Consider the following 27,372-nt stretch of genomic DNA (forward strand, 5'->3'; position numbering starts at 1 on the left):
ACATAATCTCTTTTTGTTTGTCAGATAATTCAGGGAGTCTGCACCCTCGCGCACCCTGCCTGTTCTCCTCCTCCTCCTCCTCCTCCTCCTCCACGACCCACACCACCAGTGCCAGTATTCTGAGGTTTGCATCGGAAGGAAATGGGCGGACGGGAAGAAGAGAGAGGGACGGCGGACCAGCAGTGTTTGAGAGCAGAGAGGAAGAGAGAGTTCGACGCCGCGGCTTAGGTGCTGCCTGCCTTTGCAGCCCGGGCCTCATTGTTATTATGATTTATTTTTTAATGAGCAGCGCTGCCCTCCCCTCTGCCATACAAAGGCCTGATTGAATCTGGCGTTCCATTAGCATGTTAAAGAGGCCAGGCTTCATCTGTGAGCCGCTGACTGACAGTGGATATCATCTCTGTAATTGCTCCGTATACTGGAGCCAGAGACTGAGAGAGAGACTGTAGAGGAAGGGGAGAGTTGAAGAAAGATACAGAGGGAGGGATTAGGATTTAAAAACGAAGGGGGACGCAAGAAAGAGGGGGAAAACTGATGAGAGGAGCTGGTGGATCGAGCTGCATCTCTGTATATCTCAATTTGGTACGGTTGGGACCCCATGCAGAGAGCTGGGAATCAGCTTGAGTAAGGTTTTTTTTTTTTAAAAGCTACACTCGCAGTGTATGACACTTATCAAAGCAGAGACAGTGGCGGCGTTTCATAACAGAAGCCCTGCATGTACAGAGCTGTTACACAAGGAAATAATGTGGCACAGGTTTTATGTTTATTAAGCCTAAGCGTGGCATGCACGAGGTTCTGCTGGTGTTTTTTGTTTTTCTCTTTCGCAGAGCTCGTCACGCACTGTGAGGACATGACACTGTACCTGACACCTTTGTGTGACAGTGTGTGTGTTTGCTCTCCTCCTTGTCAGCTCTGCACCACGTCTCACCCCGTGTCCTCTGCTCCCTCCTCTGTATACAGAATGTTTGTTGCTTTCCTCCCCCTGTTCTCATACTCACTCTCAACTCTTTCACATCTACTTCCTCATCCCCTGCATCACTGAGCACCCTCTCCACCGCCACCACCATCTCCTCCTCCTCCTCCTCCTCTCCCTCTTCCCCGGTCGCCCTTGCTCTTCTCTTCCTCCATTCCCCTTCTCTCTCTCCCCCCTCTTCCTCTCTCTCTCTGCAGTAAATGGTAATTGAACAAACAGTGTGGTGGTGGCGGAGAGCTGCAGAAAAGATGGTTATCCTAACTCCACATGCCATGCATCCAAAATTAGCCCCCCTCCCCTGCCGCTCTCTCACTCTGCTCTTCTCTCCTCTGCTCTGCTGTGACAGTGTGACATGCATGCCATCCCACAGCATCGTCAGCCCCGTGTACTAACATTGGAGGACAGCCCAGTGGTAGCATGAGTGCGTGTGCCTGTGTCAATGTGGGAAACTGGGATATGCAGCGCCAGCTTATTTCCAATCCTAAAGAGACCAGGTGACGATGAAGGATGTCAAGCACATAGAAGTACTCACATCCCAAATCTGAACAGCATTGCAAAAGGGAGTTCATGAGAGTTCGTGCTGCATGATATGTCCAGATATTGTTTTTGCTGTCTAACATCTCATGGGGATTCGTTTGAATAATGTGTAGTATCATGCAGAGGAATAAAATATGTGGGCGTAATGGGGCTTCCACATCAGAAACGACAATGCACAAAGCCTATTATGTCACAAAGTCTGCTTCAAACAGACTGGATAGATTTACTAATGACATAATTAATGTGCCAGGTTAATGCTTTCAGGTCTTACTGTCACACAAAGCAGCTTAATCCATCAACTACAGGCTGCAATCAGAGATTTATTTGAATCAGACCGCGGTTGACGTAAACACAGACAGCTCGCATTTTCTGGATGAGAATGTAGTTATGTAATTTTGGATTCTCTGACACACATACAGACAAACTTTCAATTACTGTAACTTGTACTTCTCTCTTCTTTGGAGTTAAAAATGTCTGCTTGCTTTCAGTGCCAGAGATCCATTTGACATGCATCGTAAAAGTAAATATGGGAGTTTAATTTAAAAAGTGCCGGGGCCAAGTGCTAAATGCAGTTAACCCCAGAAACCTTACATACTCAGAAATAGTCATGAACAAGAAAATACTCTTCAAGAACGCAAGCAAGAAGCAAGAAGAAAAGGCATATTTAGTCATTGGATACCGTTTCATCATGGCAGAGATGATACAATCCTGGTTATAGAGACAATTCAGGACCATTATGGAAATAATTTACTTTGATTCTTAGTGTTTTTATTCAACATCATTCCCCTCAACACTTTTTTTGTTTTAGACCGCTAACTACTGCTAACTTTAGCTCACATTACCGAGTTAGCTTGGCAAGTCATTCATCTAGCGGCTCGAACTGGGAGCTCGGAGCACCAAGGGAGTGTTGTTTACACTGCTAGCACAGGAGCTTTGTTTTGCTAACTGGTTAGCATGCCAACTTTTGTAGATATCCCTGCAACACAATTGACCATCTTCAGAGTGGGAAGCTTGAATGCTATGATAATGTTATTTGGCTGTTTTCCAGGCTGAAAGTCATATAAACATAGGGAATATGACAAATTGTTAACTTTGAACTGTTTCCCCATTGATCAGCAACTGATAGGATGATAGAAAGTGAAATCTGGAGGGAAATTGGGCCATATTTTGAGGTAAAACAACTTTGACACCTGTAAGCTATCGTTAGCATTCAACTACTTCCTAGCTAGCATTATTATTTGATAACATCCAGCGTGTTTCACTTCATGACTCACATAAATGTATCCAAGATGTGTGTTGAATGATCACAATTAGTCCCACTGCCTATACGTTTATAGGCAGCAGTACAAGATTTGCGCTTCCCACAAGAAGCGTGATGTCCGAGGAAGATGGCCGCCACGTGAATATGGTGGAGGAATGCAGGAGCATCCTTCATTAAGAACAATGACCTTCCTCTGCACAATCAGGTAGAATGGCAGCCAGGTATAGCGACACATTAATTCATGGGCACACTGCCATTTCACATTAAACTCTAGTTCAAACCACGTCCATAAAAATTCCTGCAAACATCTGCAGAAAAACCACCATGCATCTCTCCTTTCTCTTTCTCCCACAATCATATTTGCATCCACTATAACCATCATCTATGATAACATTTTGAAAAACACTATCTACCCAGCACACTCACAAACACACATCCATGCACACACACTCGCACGATAGTTGTACCCTGCAGGCATTCCCTCCTCCACTAACACACCATGAAATCTCTAACGCTCACAACACATTTACATGACATTACTGCTGAAGTACTATAAAAATTGGTGGCTGAAAAGCGACTGCAGAGATGCATTGTTTGCATGGACGTGTACGTGTGACAGCAAAGAACAACATCTTGCAAGCATTTCCATTGTGCTGAATGTGAAAAACATCATTTCACCGATGGCCTGTAAAATGGTGAATTTTAGTGTGTGTGTGTTTGAAAATTAATTCTACATCTGAGTTAGGACGGTTTGTCTGATTGCAATGATCTCCTGTGGTCTCCAGTGTGCTGCTCAGGGATTAGCATGGTAATCATGGAGCATGTTGACACACACTGTTAGTCAGATTGATGTGTTTGTTTCAGTGGTGTGGGGCTACGCAGCTTTACACACTGACTGACTGCATTAGCCACTTGCTACTAATCTGAGACTTAATGGCTTTCCCCAACAATGCTGTTCCCGTGCATAATGTTTTATTCAAATGCTCGCTGGGTCCGTTTGGTGAAGTGTTGAGATCTATCACTGCTACTTCCCCTCGCACAAACGCTCCGTCCAAATCAATGTATCCGCGTCTGAAGAGGTAGTTCATCACCAGCAATTATCCTCTGAGTAATACCCCCATCCTGTCCATCTCAGACCAAGAAAATGGGACAAGTCAGAGTTTCACATTCAATGAATATTGATGCAGCCCCTCAGGCCAATGTTGACATATGTATCTGTTTGTGCGCTTGTTGGTGAATGTGTCCAAAGATGAGGACAAAGAGGATCAGCTGGGTTTGTATCTTCAACAAACAGCCACAGGAAACAAGCAGAGCGCTGTCATCATTTACATTTCACTCCCCGAGCTTTTGCCCAAGTTGTTTCTATTTTGACAATGTGTACCGTGCTAAAATGTCACGCACATACCAAAGCCTGCAATTAAAGCTCTTGGAGGGATTTTGACCGCAGCTTTATGGCATCGGAGTTAAAGATATGTTCATGCTTGGATAAAATATATATCTTTTGACTTTACTCTTGATGTTCTAATTCTGGGTGTGTGTGGCAGCCAAATAACCAAAGGCACGGTGGCAGCAAGTCTAAGCATCTCCACTCGCAACCCAGTCGCCAGATGAGTTAAAACCAAGCATTTATTTGTTTATTTAGGTTGAATTTTCTATTCCTCTCTTGTCACGAAACTGTGCTTAAGCTCTGCTTGGGTTTGACTTAAAAGACCGGTTTTGGTCACCACGATCACAGAAGGAGATTGTCTGACTTCCTGTGAAAAATAGCCGGTTTTGTCGCCACAAAAATGGATGGAAATATCTCCAGGTGTCCTTAAAAATATCCAGTATCCCCACGCAATATGCAGCGTTCAGTACAAATGTCAACCTTGGACATGTCAACCTTGAAACCAGTGTGCTAACATATATCCTGGCTACTGGGCTGCAACTCAGTATAGGGGTAATGTAGTATGTATTCGCACTTGGCATGCCTGCACATGTCACTATTCTTGTACATGCGAGGCCACTTACACCTTGGAGGAAGCCTTGACGATGATACCGATGGCGTGTGCTAGCTGCTGCTCCACTGCTGCTAAAAGAATAGACAGATGTGACACTACAGTGACGACGACAACAAAACCATTATGTCGCCTTTCTTGTTTCTGCCCTGCGTGCTGCACACATCCCACACCCAGCCCCTTTACCCTCATCTTTCTCCTTCTCTTCTCCGTCCTGCTATCAGAGTCTCAGACTGCGGCAGCGCAGGGCAGTGAGACGGAAAATACAGTGATTGTTTCTGACGAAAATAGAGGGGCTCAGCAAGAGGGAGACGCTAAGAGAGAGCCGGGGAAAGAGAGAGGGAGTCAGAAGATGAAGGAGAGAATGGAGGGAAGGTAGAAAAAGAGAGAGGGAGAGCATTATGGCGGGCCATGTTTAAGGTCACTATGTGGCTACGGAGGCTCAGGGGAGACTTGTAGAGAGTAACAGCTCCACTGAGAACTCCTGATTTTGTGTATATTTGTCAGTGAGTGCATACGAGAAGGGAAAGGAGGGAAGGAGAAGCGAGAGAGAGCGAGAGAGAGCTGTACCAGGAAGACTCTCACCTTGTTCTGCACCATGCACACACAGCACCCCAGCTGTCATCCAGCTTCGCCCTCTTTCTCCATCAGGGCCGGTGGGGACATGCATCATTCATGAGCAGGGACTTATTTGGCTGCGTCATCTCCTCACATAACTGTCAATAACTTTTTCTGGCTCTGGCTTCACCTTTACCCAGGCAGCGGGGCGCACTGGATGCACAGCTAACATTACGGGATAAATAGCTTTTTTTCTCCCCGAGACACAGAGCCAACTGCAGGAGGCAGCTTTAACATTGAGCGGTCGGTGACAAATTTCCTTCCGAGATGAGACTAGATTGAGCTGCACTCCATTAAGAGTCTTTGCACAGACAAAAGGATTGATGTAGAGTACTTTTCAAGGGAAAGAAGAGGCATTAAATGGATGCAGATTATGTGTTTTTATTATGTTCTTTTTTTTAAATCAAAACTTAGCATTTTGGAAAAGAACACTTTCATATTCATCATAGCTGTTGCATGAGACAGGGGGAGCAACCTCATGCAGAGAGAGTAATATGAAAGGGTAATTATCAAAAACTGCCGTATCCTGCCCCCAGTCCCGTGTGCCCAGCCTGTCCTCTTCCCTGAGTGCCCGTGTCGCAGCCTGCTGTGAGGCTGCCTGCTGTGAAGGTCACCCTCCCTGCAGCTATGGATTACACAGGCGCGCACAGTCAGGCAGAATACGATATTGCCCTTGAGGGGAGGTCTGAGGCTCAGGCTGGCAGAGACAAGCCCTCTGGAACTTCTGGACCCCACCGGGACCGTGTGATAACGTAGCTACCTCCAGTCAGGTGCTGAAAGGTAGACGGCAGGAGCAAACTCGACACAGAAACAGGACATATAAACATGTAAAAGTATGCAGTGTCTGGGAGTAACTACTTGCATTTAATTAAGCTACAAAATAAATGTTGGTTGATTTGTCATCAGGATTACACAAAAACAGATTTCCATGAAACTTGGATGGAGGATGGGTCTTGACCCAGAATAGACCCCATTAACTTCAGATGCGGATACAGATAAAGGGATGGATCCATACATTTTTTTTTTACTTTCTTTAAAATTGCAAGATAGCTCATTTATCAAATTATTTTTGTAAATTTCCCAGCGAAAAATGCATGGATCTTGATGAAAAGATCAGGTGTATTTTGGCTGGTGTCTATGAGTGCGTACAATTTGTTGCAGATCCAAATAATAATCTTCATCAAGCGGATTTAAATAGGTTTTTATTTGACATTGGATTAGGCTTGATTGAATTAAAGGGGACTGCTGGGCCTTGGCGGGGGTATGCGCTCTAGTGTCACTGAAAAAGAAATGCAGTTGACATCTTGACATTGACACATTAAGAAAGTTGTAACTTGTAGTGCAGGAATGCCTGCATTTGGTATATTTCTGGACAACAACAGTGAGCAAAACTGTGACACTACGACAAATTTTAATCCAACACCATCAAGGGTCGGATGGCATAAGACTTATTTATGCTTAATTTACGTACAAAAATAGATTTGTACGTTTCAAATGATATAATGCGTCCTTCATGTCGGCATGGATGTTAAGCGATACAAACGCAGGAGGGCACCACTCAGAGTCAAGTCGGTCTCGCATGGACATCCACTTTTCCCTTTGCCACCATCCAACTCACATTTTATTCCCGTTCAATCTCCTCCCAGTTGTTCTGTAGTAACTGTGGTTACCTGTGCTCGTGTCTGGTTTGAACTATTGGCTACACTGCCCCAAGACTACCAGAGGTACTACTCTTGATACTGGTCCACATCTGTAAGCTTCCAGACAATGTGCAGAACTACGGACAAAATGAACGCAGAGTACTGACCTAAGTCCACCTCCCTATGCGTATCCAATGTTGAGCACAAATGAGCCTTTACAAGGAGCTATCTCTACATCCAGACAGGGGCCATTCATTGCGCAGTATGCGCTGAGATTTGCTCTGGATTGGTTCTGTTGGTTGAATTTGCACCGTCTATTATCTGTGCATTGATCTGATGATTGGATGATTTGATTGATATTAATTTGTGTTCAGAAGTAATTTAGGTCTATATTGTGTTAGTGCCGGTCCAGTATGCTGCATTTTAATGTTTCATTAAGTTTTGTTGAGCAGTTTAAAAACTTTGTTCGGAAGGTAATCAAAAATTAAAAGGGTAACTCGTATTCTGTATCCTACTATATTTCAAAACAACCTTCACAACATTATCTGTCTGTCTCTGTGGCTGCTGTACGCTCATCACCAAAGTGTGTGAAAAGAAACCCTCAGGTATCGGAAAAGCATTGATGGACCAACAACAGCCCTAGATGAGTCACAACACTCCCAGCAGGCACAAGAGGGAATTGAATCCCATAATCTTCATCGGGGAATATCAAAGAGCGTCCAAAAGAGCATTCATCACTCTGTTTTCTTGCCTGATTTCAAAGGGAGGGGATCGCACCTTTTGTCCTACAAAAATGGTGCAATGAGGGTCAGTTTTCCTCTGAGTGGGCCAGGAGCCATTTGACAACGGCTCTCTCTGGAGTCGTGCCACTGTTTAGAGGTCGGAAGAGACAAAAAAACCCCCCATAAATAAGTACGCACATACACACAGATACACTTGGCAGATCGTGTTGTCCTTTGCTGGCTCGACTCTCCCCACTGTGACCTTAATTTGTTCTGTCTTGAGTATGAGTGCCCAGTGGGCAGCTGATGCACCTCAAGGGTACAAACTGACAGTATGTGTGAGCATTATGTACATGAGGGTTTGAGCATATGTGGGAGAAAGACAGAGAAAGAATGGGATGGCAAGAAGAGGAGGGTGAAGACCGAGACAAACGAAGAAAGAGCTCATGCGTAGGTGTGTATGTGTTTTTCATGTGATTCTCAGGTGAGCTGCGGCCATGTTCACAGGTTTAAGTAGAGGAGACAGGAAGGGGAGACGCTGAGGCTGGAAGCACTGGACGCAGGGCCACCAATAAAAGCAAAAGAACACAAGCTGTCTCCCTGCCGGCTAATCCCCTAATGGAGATTTGTGGCAGTGGCTAGCTGGTGATTATTGGCCCAGTGCAGACACAAAAACCATCTCGGGTGCTACTGTAAATACAATCTCTCACATTTACACAAGCCATCACAGGCACAAATGAGAAAATTTGGGATGCAGGCAGAAACGCTGCTGTTACAATGTACTATGGGCTGGCTACTGCTGTGCTCTGACACGCTGTCAAACCCCTGATGCTAAATTAATAAGCATTACAAGCCCAGACATTAACCAACATTATTCAGATGTGAAGAATGCAATGTGAAGTCGCTTATGTTTATGCTGTTATTCCTGTCTCATCGGGCCAATTGCACCGATCCTGACTATGCTAATTTTATGGAAATGCTTGTTTCCATCCTCCCTCTCTGACTCCCGTTTGTTACATTTCATCAGTGCTCTTTTGAACCACAACAGCCACTGTCTGAGTTTCACTGTTAGCTGAGAGCTGTGGCGAACATGCGAGCAGGAGCTCATCCATCCGTGGATCCCATAATAGAGTGACTGCATGAGGAGATTCGGTCCAGGCTAGAGTCTGCAAAGATCTGCGGCTGGATCCTCAAGCACAAAAATCTTTCTGGTAAAAGTGTAACAAACAGAAGCAATGAGGTTAACAAACACAGTAACACACTGTAAATGAATGACCTCAGACACCACATTACCCGTGTGTCCCTTACAGCCTTCTAATCCACACCTCTGGCACCCTCTTGATCCTCCCTCCCCTCCTGCCCCCTCAGGCAGGGGCAGGGAGCTATGGTGCAGGTCCTGGCAGAGTCCTCTCTCCTCCCCCTCTCTCCCTCTCCCTCTCTTTCTCTGAGGGGTAGGGCCGCTTGTTCAGGGAAGTGGAGACAGGTGTGCATACCAGACGCCAGCGCTAAGCCCTGTGCCACGCGGATCCCATAACTACCTGCTAGCAAGGCTTCCCCGGCTCCCATCCAACCTTTACCAAAGAGGCCTTCTTCTAGCTGTAGCCACTGTAGCTGTCACTGGGCAATACGCCACAGAGGGCAGGTTGGAGCTCGACCTACTACCTTTTTATCACCAGACCTATCTGCATCCCATTATCATTAAAACGCGTTGAAGCAGACTTACTTGGCAGAGGGAAGGCGTTAGGGGTGGAGGAGATTTAGGCTATTTTGAGCTGTTCATGTAACATTAAGGATTAAAAGCTAGCTCAAGGCTTCTTGGAAGCAAAAGCTAGTACTATTCATTCAGTCTGTGTGCTTGGCTAACCCCGTGGTGAAGTGAGAGCTGTTTAGATGGATGAGGTCACAGAGTGAGGACATGTCCTTGTGGCAACGAGTGAAGTTCATGCAGGGCTGTAGGATGACATCCCCAACAGTGTGTCAGATACACTGCTCATATTTCCTCTTAGCATGAGTCAGATGATACAGAGAGACAACAGCTCTGTGCATGTTGTCGGAGGGCGGCATCTATTTCTCCCCGTGGGCCAGATTTAACCAAAAAAACTGTCACCCCACCCCGAAATCCAGTCTTTCTCATCCTCGCTGTTCGCTCATTTCCTCTCTGCCTTTGTCCCTCCAATGCTCCCTTAAATCTCTCTCCTCCTACACTACTCGCTCAATCCCGCTCTCCCATTCTTTAGTTGCCTCATCAACTTCCTCCTCCTCCTCCCCTTTAGCTTCCCCTTCTCTAGCCATGCCCCCATGAATTGACCTTGCTGCATCTCAAGGAGAATTGATTTCTCTTTTGGTCTTTGTGTGAAACCCTATCTCAACAGCACTCTGAGGAATTTCCTCTTCCCCCAGAGCTGGATGGAGCTAATTCTCTTTCATGAGGACACTTTTCACTCCATTTTATCTGTATGCCTTTCTCTCTCTCTCTCTCTCTCTCTCTCTCTCTCTCTCTCTCTCTCTCTCTCTCTTCCCCTCCTCTTCTACCCCTCTTCTCCTCTGAGCACACAGAAATAGAGCAGGCATGATTAATGCAACATCTATCGCCGCCAAACGTTAGCTTTGCTCAACCTTTTTATGCCTGGCTGCTGTTTGGGAAATTGTTATTCATGCACCTTCCAACGTCGCTACTGAATTATCACATCAGTGGATCTATAAAACAGTTTGACTTCTTACATTTGATGAGCGGGATTGGTAAAAAGAAAACATGAGGGCTGGATCAGGCTTTGATCGAACATGCACCGCTTCTGAATTCATAAATGTGACATGTGGCTTTGTGGAACATTCTGCTGTTTCCAGCAGTGCAGCAGCAGATTGTTGTGTCTAATAATAATCAAAAAAAATGTCAAACTCAACTGGAAAAACTATCACAGTGTGAAACTTTTAAAGGTGGTCTTGCATGGCTGCTTTGAAGCTATATTATTTTTGTCTGTTTGTTTGTTTGTTTTTCAAAATGTTAACCCAACAACATTAACTTAACCTGATTATGTCAATACACATTGTTGGTATATAGTTGAGTCAAGATCTGAATGGTATTTTCAGTCCAGTCACAAGAAGAAAATGTTGGTATTTTACATTTCTGCAAACCACGGATAGGTTAGATTTTGTATGTATCATACACAGTGGTGGATTCAGGATGTTTGAGGGGCAAGGGCAAAAAAAGAGGGCAAGTATGCAGGGAGGGGGCACCAGTGCGCAGAAAGTCATAATGTAGGCCTATTTACAGTGAGGAGAGGGCACTTTGTCACATTTTGTCCACCATAGGGGCGATCAAGAGGGCACTTTCGCTGTGTTCTTTTGAACATGGGGCCACCAGTGGTCATACGTATCATATCAACATTTCATATTACATTCATAGGAGCTGACTTTTATGTCAGGAGTTGGAGGGGATGGTGGTGGTGTTACTGCTGGGTGTGATGGCTGCCAGGCCACAGACCTCTGTGCGGACATGTTTTAATGACAGGACTATAGGGTTTCAACATTTGTAAGCAGTAGATACTTTTGACGAGAAGCCTGAACAATTTCAGGCCGAGTTTGTGGCGACACAAGCCATAAGATGATCTTTTCCTAACCCTTACCAAGTGAATTGTGCCTGAACCTAACCAGAGCATAAGCACAGCGTTTTCTAGTGTTGTAGTCCTCTAGATCAACCTTGGTCTCAAGACCACGTTTTGAAGGTCTCGTCTCGAAACGGACTACTCTGCCTTTTCTCGATCTCAGACAATGAGGTTGTTTGATAACGTCTGTGCTTCATGATGGTTTGTATTAGAAGTAAAAAAAAAACCTGATGCTTGTACAAAAAATGTTATTGTGTCCCACACATTAAATTCACCTCTGCCATGCTTTTTGATTTTTTTATCAAGACATTTCTCACACATTTCTCACACATTTTTTTGTAACTGTGTCATGCAGTGTAGGACTCGCACTCGCAAATCCGTTTTATAACACAGTTTTGTCACTGCACTGTCCTAACTGTCCAACTTTCTAAAATGCCTTTCTGTCATAGTGACGGGAAGTACAATGTAAGCATTCAATAATAAATCCAGTCTTTTGGTCGCCAGACATTCATCAGGACAAATGTTTGACATGAATTCACCACATGTACTATGTAATGCAAGAACTAATTTATCACAGCACATGAATATTAATCAAACCAAAAGGCAATCAAGATATCAGTAAGATATATCAGAATTAACGTGTAGATTGAACTGTAAGAATTGTGACGACATGAGGAAAGTACAATAAAAGTTCAACATGATAAAGGCAACAGTGCCTCTTTGTAGACACTAGAGAGCTGCAGTGTGAAGAATCATCTGTGCCTCTTTCCACTTTGTGATCAGAGTGTCTGTTGAAGCATACAGAACATTTTCCAGGCTTCAACTCCCAGGTGTCTTGTAGCCCCAGGATTCCCAGTAAGTAGTCAGCCGGGCTGCCTTGGTGAATGCACTAATGTGACACCATAATCACGCACAGGTGCATTTTTGTGCTTCACAGAGCAAGAGTGCCCGGCTGCTGCTGCTGCTGCTGGTGGCAGGTGCTCGCACTGGTGTGTGTTGCTGTGAACTGTGCGTTTTATTCAAGAGTATGCGAGCACAGGAAAGCTGCATCATTTGAATTGAGTTTACATTCGGTGAGTGAAAAAAAAAAACGACCTCATCACTCTTAATTCACAGAATGAAACCACGCATGCCTTTGCGCCGTGCTGGCCTTTACTCCTAGTGAATGATCTTTCGTCAGAAGGCACTGCAGTGAGGCCAGTGAAGCAGTGGGAGTCAGAGGAGCAGACACCTCCACCTCCACCTCCCTCTGCTCTGCAGTGCTACACACTCTGATGGGCCACACACACGCGCACGCACGCACAGATGCACTCACAGACACAATGGGTTGCCTTCCCACCCGTCCAATAACAGGCCTATTCATTAGAGTCTCTTACAGACAGTATTGACAACCTGCTGACACACAGTCACTCCAGCATAAACAAATGGAGCAATAGAGAAGAGCAGGGGAGGGAGGGAGGGGAGGAAGGGAAGAGACCTGTTATAGTGGCTTTTTGACTGAGGAGTCCTCCACAAAGCAGGAGGGAGCCAGACTTTTAGAGGAGGAAGAGAAAGAGTGCTGCCACTTCTATCCATCCACTCACACAACGCAGTCACCCTTCAGACGAGTGTCACATTAATCTCGCATCCTAGGTAACTCCTGAGATATGTGGCCTATTCTTATTATGGGAATAAGTCTTCTTGATTAGTGCCTCGCTACATGGATGAGCTATTGAAAGGTGAACTGGGTCAAGTGCAGTGGACTACTCATCATCGCATGGCACCATGTCACAGCCGTCCGTCGACTGAAAGGAAACGGGATATTCTGCAAAACAACGTAAAGAGTGCACATTGAGTTTTAACTAAAACAACCAAACAGCCAATTAAACTGTGGGTTTGCAGAGTGGTTTAGTGAGATTCAGCATTCACAGGTGCTTGTAACTTGGCATGAAGAAGTAGTCATGCATAGTTTGTTCGGCATGTTTCGCTGCAGAATTCTCAAGTTTCAGTTGCACTGAAGTGTTCCAGTTATATCTTGGATATGCAAAGAAGCCTAAAGGGACAAACTGTGCCATGCATACCAAATATCTGGCTCATTAAGGAGTTATAATTACTGTGTCACTTTGACATAAACAAAGAGAGCAGAGCAGTCATGGAGAAAATGGGGGGGAGAAAACTGCTGATCGGCTCAAAGACATATCCTCCGGTGTCTCTTTGAGTTGATCTCTGCAACCAGGTGAGTGTGTGAAGGCTGGTAGAGGTAGGGGGGCTGAATGGAATGAGCAATAGCTATGCAGACAGGTCAACAGAGAGAGACAGATTTTATGAAGACGGATGAGGCCGGAGTGGGCACACAAAACACAAAGACAAAGAGACAGATAGACTGCGTGGCCCTGAGCTCAGGGGGTCAGCTCTGACTCAAACAGACAAGACAGATGAGACATAAAATGACATCCAAACATGAACTGAGGCTCCCTCCCCAAAAAAACTTTTAGCTGAAGCTAACAAAGTGCAATGTCCCAGGAACGCTTGTCAGACGGTCTTCATGCAGCATTACGGGTGACAGCAAGAGGACGTGATAGACATTTCTTATCTAAAAGCAAATTCCATACCAGGAGCTCCCTCCAGGCACCAGCGGGCTGAAAGTGTAGGAGGTTCTTTTAGACAACATGGCGGCTGATCACAATGACACCACAGTCAATCGAGAGGCTCTACGTCAACACGAGCCCGGTGATCATGTTCTCTATTAGCTTGCTATTGTTCCGCCGCCGCGTCGCTCTGTTCTCTGCCAAGATAATACAGACGCACTTTAATACGCAAACACACACGGCACCAGCAGCAGCCCCATACCCCTAACTTGGTGCAGAGCCCATGTCAGGCAGAGAGCTAAGCTGGCTTTGTGTAGAGCACACTGTACAGCACAACCACACGTCCACTGCCATTATCAGCATCGGGACTGTCATCGCTATCACAGCAGCCAAAGACCTCTGCTGCCAGGGCCCCAGATTGCCTATGACGATAGTTATCATGGACTTGTGAATACGACGTCAAGGACAGAGCAGCAGTGGGAAAGGTTGTTTGCTCAAGGTCATAGAAAAGCAATGGATAGAAATAGACCCACTCAGACATAGCTGGGGATGCATGCGGTTTACACACACACACCGTGCACGTATCACACACACATTTAAAAAAACAAAACAAACAAAAAAAACGATATGTGTATTGCCATTTGTTGGAGATATGTCATCACAACCTTGCAGATTTATATCGAGGAGCTGAATCGGGAAATTTGCTGATTGGAGGTCCAGATCAGCCAGCATCAGAATTGTAAAGGTCATTACAATGACATTACCCTTTTCAGAGGAGGAAAGCCAGAAATGTCAAATCGCTCAGCAGCCACATCATCACGCAAATGGAGCAGAATGTTAGACACTGGAAAATCTCAACGTTCAGACAGAAATAATTGAAGATAGTTATCTGATGGACGACTTAATTGGGAGATGTCGGCTTTTTTGGCAGGAGCGACGGGAGAAGATTTTACATACTATTGTTGGTGTGACTAAAAGCAAAGATTTGGTACATTATCATTGTTTAAACGCTGTTCGTCCTGCTGTAAAAATCTGCTGCACTGATACTGAGAGCAGTCAGTTTTCCTTCAAAGGCAAACAGAAGTCACATTCCATGTTTTATTACTGCTACCACCACAACTGTAGCGCTAAACAGTTAAAATAGGCGCACTGTAATAACTACCTTCTCTTCTCTTAAGAGCGAGTTTACCGACTGCTTGTTTCAGCGAGACAGCTGTGGACGAAGGTTAACATCCTGGCCAAAAAATCGTTTACGGGAGCTGCTACCACCTGCAACCTGATCAAGACAGTGCTTGTCAAACTGTTAAATGAGGTGTAAATCAGGTAATCGTTCAATTTGACCAGCGGCAGAACCTGGAAATGTAGCCCGGAATGCAAAAACTGAAATGCCACAAATCTCCATGAAAAACTGAAGAGAGTGGGAAAGTTTCATTCTCACAGACGTGAACTTTACAGACTTGCTCGGAGGAATACATTCTCTGCAATGTGCACACTCCAAACTCACACACCTCAGACTACATGACTCCCTATAATCATTAGAGATGTCTGCTCGAAAAACATGCCTGCCGGGAGTGCAGAGGAGCAGAGCTGCGCCTGAATCAGCCCAGGCATGCGTTAAAACAAAGTGGCCTCTCCGGCAGAGAACATCGCACGCACACACACACACACACACACACACACACACACACACACACACATAAATGCACGCACAATGACCTCACACAGACGCGACCATACAGAAAAACAGAAGACTCTAGAACACCTTCACAAGCTGACACGCACACACACGCACACACACATGTTCTTACTATGCCATCCACACAGCAGCAGGGTCAGGATCAGTCATATCACTGGACTTACAGTGGCAAGCTCCCATCCTCTGTACGAAGCTGACTATGTAGAGCACAGAGACCACACAGAATCCCCTCTCTCAGACGTGGCCACTATGAGACCAGAATACTAAAACAGAAAGCACTGGCTGACACAGAACAGAACAACCCTGTAGCCTATAATGATGACTAAAAGCTACACTGTGCTGCAAACTAAGGACTGAATCTTTAATGTTTTTCTTGGTTGCACGTGTGGTGACCCATGTGCTCATTATTGGCAAGGAAAGGTGAGGAAGAAACTAGGTGGCAATTATCTGGATGAATATTTGTATACATTTGCATTTCATCAGTTATCAGCGGGTCAGTGTGAACCTGTCTTTGTCAGTTCACCTCTCTTGGCAGGACAGGAGAATGGTGGAGCCTGGTCATGTGACCAAACAGTCCAGCTCCAAACACTTTGACCTTCCTCGTCATCACTCACACCTGCCACATTAATGGCACACTGTTATCGTAATTACGAGCACTAACCATGATTTAAAGGTTCATCCCACAGCTCGATATTGACAGATGTCTGTGTGGCGTTGAAGCCGAGCAGAGTGCGCTGTTAGTAAAGAGCTGCTGGTGGCCAAGTTTAAGTAGGGATTAATGATCAGACAACATGATTGACCTCTCCAAAAATCCCCATGCACCAAAAAGCGACAAACTCACCCAAAATCATGCTGTGTGTTGCCTTTGGTGTATCCCTGGCTTGACAAGTGCTCCCTCACTGCCCCCCCGTCTCTCCTGCTTTCGCCAGGGGACAATGGCTCCAAAATCTCTTTTCAGAGTTCCTCTCCACTCTCCAGAAAGAGGCAAGTCAGAGAGGCAGCGCTAGATGTGAGGAGAGACTGCTGCTGCTGCTGTTGTTGCTGCTGCTGCTGCTGCACATGCCGTCCCTTGCGCCTGCCCTCTCCAGGTGAAAAGCTGAGTATGTGTGTGTGAGAGAGAGAGAGAGAGAGAGAGAGAGAGAGAGAGAGAGAGAGGGAGACAGAGAGGGAGAGAGAGAGTGTGTCTGTATGTGTGTGTGAGTGGAGGAGGGGGTCCAGCGTTTCTGCAGTTGTGGCTCAGGTAAGCCTGAGGACAGTATGGAGGGGGAGAGAGAGAGAGAAGAGGGGAGTGAGAGAGAGGGGGAGCCTAAAGTGTGACAGCCAATCACAGGGGGAGGGCTACACAGCCAAGATCTTCTTCTCCACAGCAGCCAGGAGGAATTGCAGTGGTCTCCAACAAACAGCTGACAAGCAATTTCTTCTCAACTGTATCATTTCACAGGAAGGTCTCCTCCGCACTGACGTGAAGGTCGGAGTCTGCTGCCGTGGTGTCTCTCTGTAAAACACACACTTCCTTTCCACACTCTGGCTTTCTATCCCTCTCTCTGCTTCTTGTTTTTGGGGTTGGGTATAACCTAAAGGCACCTTACATGCCTCTGCTCCGATTGGTGGCAGCCTCGACCAATGGGAACAGCGGCACCGATGCCTGTCATCATGCAGAGTGGAAGTCATGAAGGAGAGACGGAGCTTGACTAAAAATGCCGTCTCCCCCAACTACTGTTTCTCCCTCTCATTTCACATGTTCTCCTCACTCATCTCCCCCTCACGGAGAGCTTGATTGTCAGATCTCTTTATTGTGTCTCTTGTTTATGTCCCCTCCTCCCTCCTCCCTCCGTCCTTTGACTCCATGTGTGTGTGGACTTGTTAGAGGATTAACCTTTTATCTGTGTGTCTCTGTCCTTCTGCCTTTCTTTCCCCCCAACTCTTAACCTGCCCAGGCAAGGTTACGCCTTTTATCAACCTCTGTGATTTCGTCAAAAGGTTGGAATTTAGACTGGGAGACGGGGGGGTGGCAAGCAAAAAAAGGGGAGATGAAATAGAAAGCGACAGAGCGGAGGAAGCAGAAGAAGGAGGGGCAGCGACTAAACTAAATACAAACTGACAGAGGGATGAAGAGATGTGGAGTGACAAGAAGAGAGACAACCGGGAGGATGGAACGCAGAGACAAAGACAGACACAGTCGGACACAGGAGAAGGGCTGCGGAGAATTCAACTGTGTGGACCACAGCAATGCAGTCACTAATTGAAGAGGCGCTTCACAGCCAGCTTCTTATGGTCCACTTCCTTCTCACCGAGAAGCCACTCAAACAACGTCTGGTCTCATGTCCGAGCACTACTCTCTGTCCCTCCCTCTCATCCAGGATAACCGGGGAGAGACTTTTGAAAATCACACAACCGCGATGCTATTGAATAGCTCAGCGCTTAAGAGAAGGCTTAACAAAGCTGTCAAAAAATTAATCCCCTTGGGCAGGCATGCTTGCAAACACACAGACACAAACACGTGAGCCGGGGGCTACAGAAAATGCTGCCTGATGTTCATAGTGCCTCCTCTTGTCCTGCTCTCTCTTCCTCTTTTCCTTTTCCCTTTCTATCTCTACCCCCCCACCCTTCTCACGCTCTCAGGCTGAGGCTGTGAGTCACAGGGTGTCGGAGTGAATACTAAGGAGGGTGGCTGACACCTCCAATACCTCTCCGCACAGCAGCTTCACTGCACACATTTAAGCCTTTGTATGTAAACACTGGCAGACTGAGGGGCCACAAACACCCACACAAATTCTTACAGATTGTAAGTTTGGCGAACATCCACTGACTAAAAGCTGTTGGTATTACCGAACATATGGTGGCTCTTGAGAAAGGTGCACAGAAATCCCGCTTTCACAGTCGTCACTAAGATGTAACACCTGCAACAGCAATGAATATAAGCAGTTATACACACACACGCCTACACATGATGAGCGCACAGATGTGGAACAAACATTTATGGTGCAAAAGGATGAACTTTTACTATGAAAGGAAGAATGTGAGCCTGCGGGTCCTCGGTCAAACACATGAACACACATCATGTCTGCAGGAAATGGACTGAGCACTGAGAATATTAGTTTTTGAAAGTGGGACACCAGCAGCTGGAACAATAGTTTTTATCGATGAAGCTATGCAAGCAAGTCCTTCCATGTGTGTGTGTCAGTAAAAGAGCTGAGATAGGGTTTCCTCATTAGTTGTGTTGGTATCAATAATTCAGAGCCGGCCCTTGTTGGCGTTCAATGGGCCGAGTGCTAATGTGCTGTCGGGCCAACGGGGGCCCAGGGCCCAGCGCCACTTTAATGGATGTCATGATGAGAGGGTGAAATCGGAGCATGGAGATCCTGTATCATCCATAGGTAAGGAGAGGGAGGGAGGACAGGGCAAAGGGGAGGCGTGAGGAGACAGGCATGGGGTGAAGGCCACTGGGGGAGGACAGATGGCATTATTGGACAGGTATGAGAGCAAGGGGGAGAGAGGGAGGAACGAGGAAGAAAACGAAGGAAAGAGGGGAGAAAATTGGGCTATTAGGTCCCTTCATTTGCCACTGGCTACAGATCAATCATTCTGAAGATGATGTGCTGACCTCTGTCGCCTTCACCATGGGACACATGTTCAGTGGCCACTAGTGGAATATTTTAAATGAATAATGAACAGACATTAGTCACTTGAGTTGCTTGAAGTACTTCACTCATAAATGCCTCTTCAGAGAGAGATGGGAGAAATAGAATATATGGCACTTTATTTTACAGGTCCATAATTTCCAAATCACTTCCCAGGAAAAGTTTTACGAACTATGTCATTTAATTTGGTACTGCTAGTATGAGGAAATGGGGGGAAAAAAGCAAAAGGAAGAACAACTCCTTCTTTCATTATTATTAATATATGTTGAATTGTATGCTTAACTGATTTTTTTCATTTTAGCGTGTTCAGCTGAATTGCTGTGCCCTGACCAAAAACTCTGTTGATTACACTATCAGTTCATTGAAATAAAGTAATTGGATGTGTACAAAAATTGGCTCTACTTTCCATATAAAAGTACCAATTTACATAATTATTTTCAGAAAATGTTCTGATGATCCACAGGAAACTCCATGATAAATATACGGTGGCCCTGAGGTGAAAAAGACAACAACACTGGACAAACCATTATAACAAAACTGAATGAAGTAGAGTTTCATGCCGTTAAAGTGCGCCGACTAGGAATCTTGAAACATTGTCTATGGGTAGAAATGAACAGGACTTACACTTTGTTTATGTCCTATTAATGTTTTTGGAAGGTTTTTTTAATTTACTTTTAAATGTTGCTGTGCTTTCTGTTTTGTTGTGTTTTCAGTAATGTTGCTTTCTGTTTAGTTGTTTCTTCTATTCTAAAATGCTGTTTTCTAAAATGTGTTTCTGAAATATTATGCTTTCTGTTTTTGTTGTGTTTTTAAAAATGTTGCTGTGTTTTCTGTTCTATTTATTCTAAAACTCGTGCTTTCTGTTTGGTTATGTGTTTTCTGAAATATCGACGTGTTATATTTTGTTGTTGTGTTGTCTAAAATGTTCTTTGAAATGTTTTTTTCTTCAATGATGTTTTGTTTTCGAAAATCTATTTTCAAAATATTGTTGTTTTATGTTTTGATGTGGTTTCTATAATGTTGTTTTTTGTGAAATGTAGTATTTTCTGTAATGTTTTAGAATTTTCTGCAATGTTGTTGTGTTATGTCCAATATTGTTACGTTTTGTTACCCGTCAGCCACCTTTCCACCTGCCCACCCATACACACACACACACCCCAACTTGTTTTTATTACTTGTTAGGGCACTGTATCAACTCACACGTATCCCCTGGAAGCTAATCCCAGCCATGACCTTAAGTACCATATGCCAGACCTTTATCCCACCTTTGACCTTAACCCACTTCTAATCCTGAAACTGAAAACACGTCTAAACCCTAAAATAAATTGCTAATGGCCTGTGAGAACCGCCTCTTGTTAGTCTGCACACCGACACACACACATAGATACTGCACATACACATAATAAAATGACAGAAAGAGAGAGGCAGGACTCAATATTCTTGACATCACAGCTCACCCTGGATGGAGATCAGTAGTTAACCTATGCTGCCCTCTAATGGTGTAAACCTGTCAACTCAGGCTTAAGTCCATGTAAACAGACCCTAGGAATCTGTCAAAGTATTCCAGCTTTAGCAACTCCGGTACGAGACAACAGTCTGGAAAAGTCCTGTAATGAAAAACGATCCCATGTAAACTGAGAAGCTTATATGTTCCGAGAGTCATGTCAACACACGGGGGTAGATAAGGGAACCAAACGGACATGAGGCACAGCTGGTACAGCACTGATGGCCTGTCGGACTGAATCAGAAATACCTCTGTCAAGCAGAAAACTATTTACACAACTGTCTTGACAAAGCTGCTCCGACCAGTAATCTTACTGGATCTGTTTTTAATGGCAGGATGGTGAATTAGGTAAAGTGCACAGTGGCTGAATGCAGCAGGTCAAGTGTGGAAGGAATGACTGCTGACTGTGAGGGACTTATAAGGAGTTAGCAGCCTGTGAGAGAAATATAAAAACCCAGGGGAGGGAACATCAAACTACTCCATTCAGACAATGCTATGATCCGTCTTCCTCATTCTTTCCTGCAGAGGAAAAAACACTGTAAATCTACACTCACTGAAATCTGCCAGACAGACTCTAACTCACTTCGTTACGTCACCACAAACGCAGCGTCAAAATGCAACTTCTGATGATCATAAATTCTGGTCATATTTCATGAGCCGGGCCTGCAGGCACTGTGTGACTTTCCAGAAACATTAGTTCGCCCTTTTACTCCTTCTAGTGTTTGCTTGCGGGGTGTAATGAAAAGGATTTTTGTTGATACAGAGTCCACACCTAGCTCATATATCATGCTTCGGGTGTCTCCTGGCACTGTGGTGGTGAATTTAGAGACTGCCTATGAAGGTCAAAGGTGAGGAGGCCAGGCAAGCACCGGGCATCTGCATACTTGCACTTCCCCTCATAATATGAGCTAAAGCTATCCGGCAATAAATCATTATTAGACTATAACGTCTTAGGTAACTTTAAAGGAAATGAATCATCTCTCGCTCCAAAAATTGAGCCCTCACACTCACAAGCCAGCTCAGTATGAACTAAAGGACCTCTGCATTCCCCTTGAACTGGGCCTGAGCCTGCAAGTCTGACAGTTGAGCATATCAGTTTGCAACTGTGAGGGATAATCATCTCACTAAATTTAGACTATTGATCAGGTGTGGATATGTGCAGGAAATGTAGCCAGCTGTACAATGTGTTTCCTGTGCATTCGTTTTTTTCCCAAATACAATAACAAGTACTTTAATAAATCAATACACACATTTGATTGATAAAAAATGAAGCAGGATTATTGTTGCCTTCTATGACAACTGATGACATTTCAAGCCTTTAGTTTTTGTAGCCCAAACACTGACATCTACTGTGTGTGTGAGAGGGAGGAGTCAGTTCAAATAATGTTTTCAGTTAGTTCAAAGACACTTTCAACTTAAACAAATATATAATAAAATAATAATATAGTTAAAGTGGAAACAAACAACTTCCCCCCTTGACGTTTCTCAGAGGTCTAACTGTCACAGAGACAAACGAGATCGCTTTCTGTTTTCCTCAAAGACCAACAACACACGACAGAACGTGACTTCACTCATTCATTCAGTCCATAATGGAGACATGAAAGCAGGTATAAGTGGACTGGATCACCAGTCAGCCTTCATTTTCCTGAGAGATAAAGTTTATAGAGAACCAATCTAAACGCCGATGGTGTTATTGTACTATAGCCATTAAACTGTGCAATTAACATTTACTTAATAGTGATACATTCAAGCAAATCTAATTGTCTATTGCTGGTTTTATGATAATAACAAACTGGCTATCCAAACGACAAATTAAATAAATAAAAAATTCCCTGAATTAACAGGATAATATATAACTTGCCTTTATGTAAGGAAGTTTTTTTTTCTTTCTTAATGTTACAACAAAGAATTTTCCCTCATGACCCTTTCGTGTTAGTGTTGTCATATACTGTATACAGTACTATAACTGTTTCATTTCATCCACTGTGTACTACTTTTTTAAGTACTCATCGTGTTAGCAATCATTAATCAATCAGTCAATAGAATATTCGTTGGCACTTGTTTTGATAATTGCTAATTCATTTCATCAAGTTAATTTTCAAGCAAAAATGCCAATTGATTTGATTGCTGCAGCTTCTAAATGTGTACGAATTTGCGCTATTTTTTGGCTTTACAGTGTAGGTTGAATATCTTTGGGTCTGCAGTTGTTGTTGAAACAAAACAAGAAATGTAATGCCACCTCGTGCTCTAGGATACTGTGACCAGCATTTTTCTTTTGTTTATGTATTTATTGATTTATTTGCACAGGAAAACAGGGCAGCAGAAACACAACAACAACAAAAAGTGGCAGATTGTGCAGGTGAGATTCAGAGAACCCACAGAGGCTTATAACGGGACTCTCACCTCAAAATGTATAACAAGCAAATACAAGAGTCCTAGACTATACAGAAATAAGTACATTTATTTATAACTTATTTATAACTTATTTTTGGTCAGAATTCGATGCCAATAGAGCTTCATGAGAGAAAAACACACTGTAGGTTTTTAAGGATCCATGTATGTGTGTACACAGGTGGGTGTGCCTGTGCTGTGGATCCCCGCCTGCTTACAGAGATGGAGAATGTTGATGTTGACTGTCACACTCTCACACGCCCCTGACATTTTTACACCAGCGCCAGAGAACAGGACGTCTTTCTTTCCAACCACATTCAGATCATTTGGCCCATAGCTGCTTGCATTTGGTACTTGTTGAAACTTCACTACAATAATTCTTGTTATGCTGCCCTTACTAGACAAAATACTTTAGGCTGACACGTTCCAAGTCGTTCTTACGCAGCGCAGACAGCAATTTGAAGTAATTATCTTCTTCACAGACTATATTCTATTTCTAAAGCTCAGACATTCCTCAGCTAAGAGTGATGTGGCAGATGAAAAAAAATCTCCTTGGGAGTCGAGGGTCAACTACATCCCTGCTGCAGAGTTCAGTCTCCTTCACACACACATCACACATTACACATCTCATTTTTTATATCATTTTTTTGTAGCCCAGTCGCCAGACTAAAATGTTGGCAGTTTATGTTGCGGGTCACGTGTCATATTGACATTTTGATAAGATGCTGACATCGGTAATAGAAAAACGATTGGAGAGTAATATATATACAATGATATTGAGAAGTAATAAAAGGTAATATTGCACATGATATCAGAAATATTGCACCTGATGGATAGTGAAAAAAATAATATTGCACCTGATATTATAAAGGTAGTAATGAAATGTTATTGAACTGTGAAAAGTAATATTGCACAAGAAAGTAAGGTCATAAAAATGTTCCAGAGGAACTGTACTTAGGTAGATTATTCAGGTATCTGTACTTTTTTAAGTCTTTATTTTCTTTGTGCTTTTTTTACTTTCAGTACATTTCAGAGCCTATACTTTTTTGAGTAGCTGTACTTCTACTTGCGTAAATAATGTGTGTACTTTGACGTGACTTTCATATCCGAAGGGGAAGGGAATAGTGGTGGAGTTAGGCGACAACGCTGCCAAGGCCTTGACCGCAGTACGTAACTGCGTTACACCGTTTTGAAGTGATACACTACTAAATATCCAGCCCTGTGGTGAAACAAAACAGGTATTTTAAGTTTTCCTCACAAAAAACCTGGTGGTTTTTGTGCCTAAAGCTAATCAGACCATAAGCACAGCATTGTCACAACATAAAATTGAAAACTGAACTTAAAACCTTCAAGTTGCATCATCAAGATGATAATGAAAATGTAAAGTTTCTGGCGATTGTGTTGCATTTTGTTCTGAGCCAAACTATAATTTGCGCGCACACTCACACACAGCAACTTTTCCTTAGCCATGCATAAAAACACACACACACACACACACATACAGCATGGAAGCCTACACACACACACACACACACACACACACACATACACACAGGACAAGATCAGCTTCACCCGAACGTGTCTTGGTGTTAGGGCAGCAGAAAACAGGTGGAGCTGTCAGGACATTTGTCAGCTCCAAAGGGACATGTACTGTATATATTTGAGCCAAGAATGACGACTCAGCCCGAAGATCAATTGCTTACACACACACACACACACACACACACACACACACACACACACACACACACACACACAGTTGTCCAGTTACTCATTGGATTTAATTTTTGTGCTCCATTTAATCATGTTTATAGCCCCAAAACTCACACAATAACGAGTATACACTAGATAGGAACACAATAGATGTATTTCTTGCTCCCCACAGAGACAGTACTGCATCATTTTAAATGGGAGCAGACAGACACAGAGGCAGTAGATGGTAATAGGCTCCTTTCTTACCTGTGCTCCACATTGATTGCACCTCTGGTCCTCCTGCTGCTCTCACTGAGTCAATCTCCAAACCTACACAGGCACACTGAGCAACAACTATTTCCCCTGCAAAATTCTTCCCAGCATGAAACCGGCCAGGGCTCTCCAGGTGGAAGAAAAATAACCGGAAAGATCCTCAACTGCAATTCGAAAAAGATTCCAACATATAGCCTTACGCCCACGACGGCAATGCAAAGGACATATGAGACATGAAACCACAAACACATTGGCTCTGTCACCTCCCCTCCACCTCTCTACATCCTACCTCCTCCCCCCCACCCTCTCTCTGCCACTCTCAACCCTGTGTGAAAACAAAGCTAGGGCAGGAGATTCCAGCAGCTAATCGTGGCAGACTTTAATAAGTGAGGGTGAGTTGTATCAGAGGAAGGAGAGTTGAAGTCAGGGAGGCTACGAGTGCAGGAAGAATCAAATGTCAGTGAAGGCACGAGGAGTAAAAATGAGATACAGCACACTGAGGGAGGAGAAATGTCAATGAATTTGTGGCAAACTCTAACAGTCAAAACAGTGAGAGACAGCAAAACTGTCTCATTAAAGGGTACCTCCCCAATTTTACATTTTAAAGTATTAACAAGTCTTGGGGAGTACTACTGCATATGTGGAAAATGTAGTATTAAACCCTTTTTGGCTCCAAAGGAAGCTGCGTGAAATCTAATAAATTGCCTCCAGTGATGTCACTAAGTGGTTAAGTTGCATTGTGGGTTCTGTAGGCACCAGATTTTGAAAAGGATGAATGTGTGGGAAAATAATGATATAATTAATGTAGCCTATTGATTTTTGATCTTTTGTCCAACAGTGATTGAGGCGTGCAACAGACCAGTGGACTGCTTTTCAAAACCTGGTGACTACATTAACCACAATGCAGCTTAGCCACTGAGTGACATCGCTGGAGGAATTTATCAGATTACATGCAGCTTCCTCTGGAGCCACAAAAGGCTTTACCCTTTAAGGACCACCCACTATCAGAGAGAAAGTAACAAATACAACATTTTAAACCTCTGTAAATAACCAATATGGACCTTTCTATCAACCACACCAACATTGTTACTGGTGCTTCATGCTAGACAACCCATTTCGGCACAAAACGTGGGTATGAAGGTGTGCAAACTGATCAACTTTACACGTATGCTGCAGCATTGTTGACAGAAATAGCGTAAGATTTTAATCTATGGAGAAACGCCAAGTGACAACAGTAACACACACATGCGTAAATTCAGAGGTAGACGTTATTCTGCACTGTCTGCAGTAAGCAGCCGCCCACCACACAGCCCACTTGGAACAACAGTGACAAGACATCCAGTGTACAGTTAAATGTCCAATTCACTCAGGGCCTGCTCTTCAATAAGCCCTTACACAGCATCACCTTTCAAAGGACTGCCAACTATTAGAGTGGATAAAAATCACAGTCTCAGCCTTATAAGCAGGCACACTGCGTCTCAGCGCTCCCTCAGGCACTCTGCTGGAAGATAAGGTTAGAGGGGGGAGAGGACAGCAGTTTACAGTTGTAAGCACATTTCAGCGCCCAGGAGCCTGAGGGGTAGTGTTACAGGGTAACACTGCACACCACGACTGTCACTGTCTCTCACAGTAATAAACAGGACAGTAAAGTTTACATCATGAAAGCCATTAATTGGACAGTTGACTTTTAAGCTTCTATGTTTTTGTTTGCTTTTTAAATTGTCTTAAAATCACTCACCTGGAAACTGTATTTCAAAACTGAAAACTCACAATAACAATGCCCGGTCATTTTTGTGGTAGACAAATATTTGTGACTGACTCACAGCATGTGATGCACAGCTTTGAATATAAGTTTTTTCTGAGACGTTAGGAAAAAAGCAGATTAAAGAAATCAAGAAGTCATCACAAATTTAAACTGAACCTCTTGGGCAGTTCATCACATAACAAGACAGGAGAGGAGAAATGAGGATGTATCATTACTACAATGGTATTCTTACATTTCTCTCAACAGCCACCAGGGGGAGGTAAGTTCCTCCATTTTCCAAGGTGTCTTTTGAGGACTGATGTGACTTAAAGCAGTTTCAAATTAATCTTTTAAAACACTACAATACATTTTTATAAGTATATTTAACCTTAATGTTTCAGGGGATTGATACATTGTCAATAGGTTCACACCTTTCAAGCCTGCCTTAAAACAACACCGACATATGTACTTTGAAAGAGTATTCAGTAGCTGTAGTTTTCTCTCTGAAAAGATA

General features: G+C 44.0%; 1 protein-coding gene across 3 annotated transcripts in view; it reads right to left on the bottom strand.

The window, feature by feature from the left end:
* The window catches only part of znf385a (zinc finger protein 385A), a 69,903-nt gene extending 44,713 nt beyond the window's left edge, over positions 1 to 25,190 (bottom strand). The window contains exon 1 of one of the 3 annotated variants that reach the window (XM_084367306.1): positions 25,109 to 25,190. In XM_084367306.1, coding sequence (XP_084223432.1) covers positions 25,109 to 25,121 — 13 coding nt within the window. In that variant the 5' untranslated portion in view covers positions 25,122 to 25,190. Of the gene's footprint in view, positions 1 to 15,777; positions 15,805 to 16,454; positions 17,144 to 25,108 lie in introns of those variants that run through there. The other 2 variants (XM_084367307.1, XM_084367309.1) reach the window with 2 other exon arrangements.
* Between the last annotated feature and the right edge of the window lie 2,182 nt (positions 25,191 to 27,372).

Source organism: Pagrus pagrus (assembly GCF_965226575.1).
Source record: "Pagrus pagrus genome assembly, chromosome: 11".
In the NCBI taxonomy this organism is placed as follows: domain Eukaryota; kingdom Metazoa; phylum Chordata; class Actinopteri; order Spariformes; family Sparidae; genus Pagrus; species Pagrus pagrus.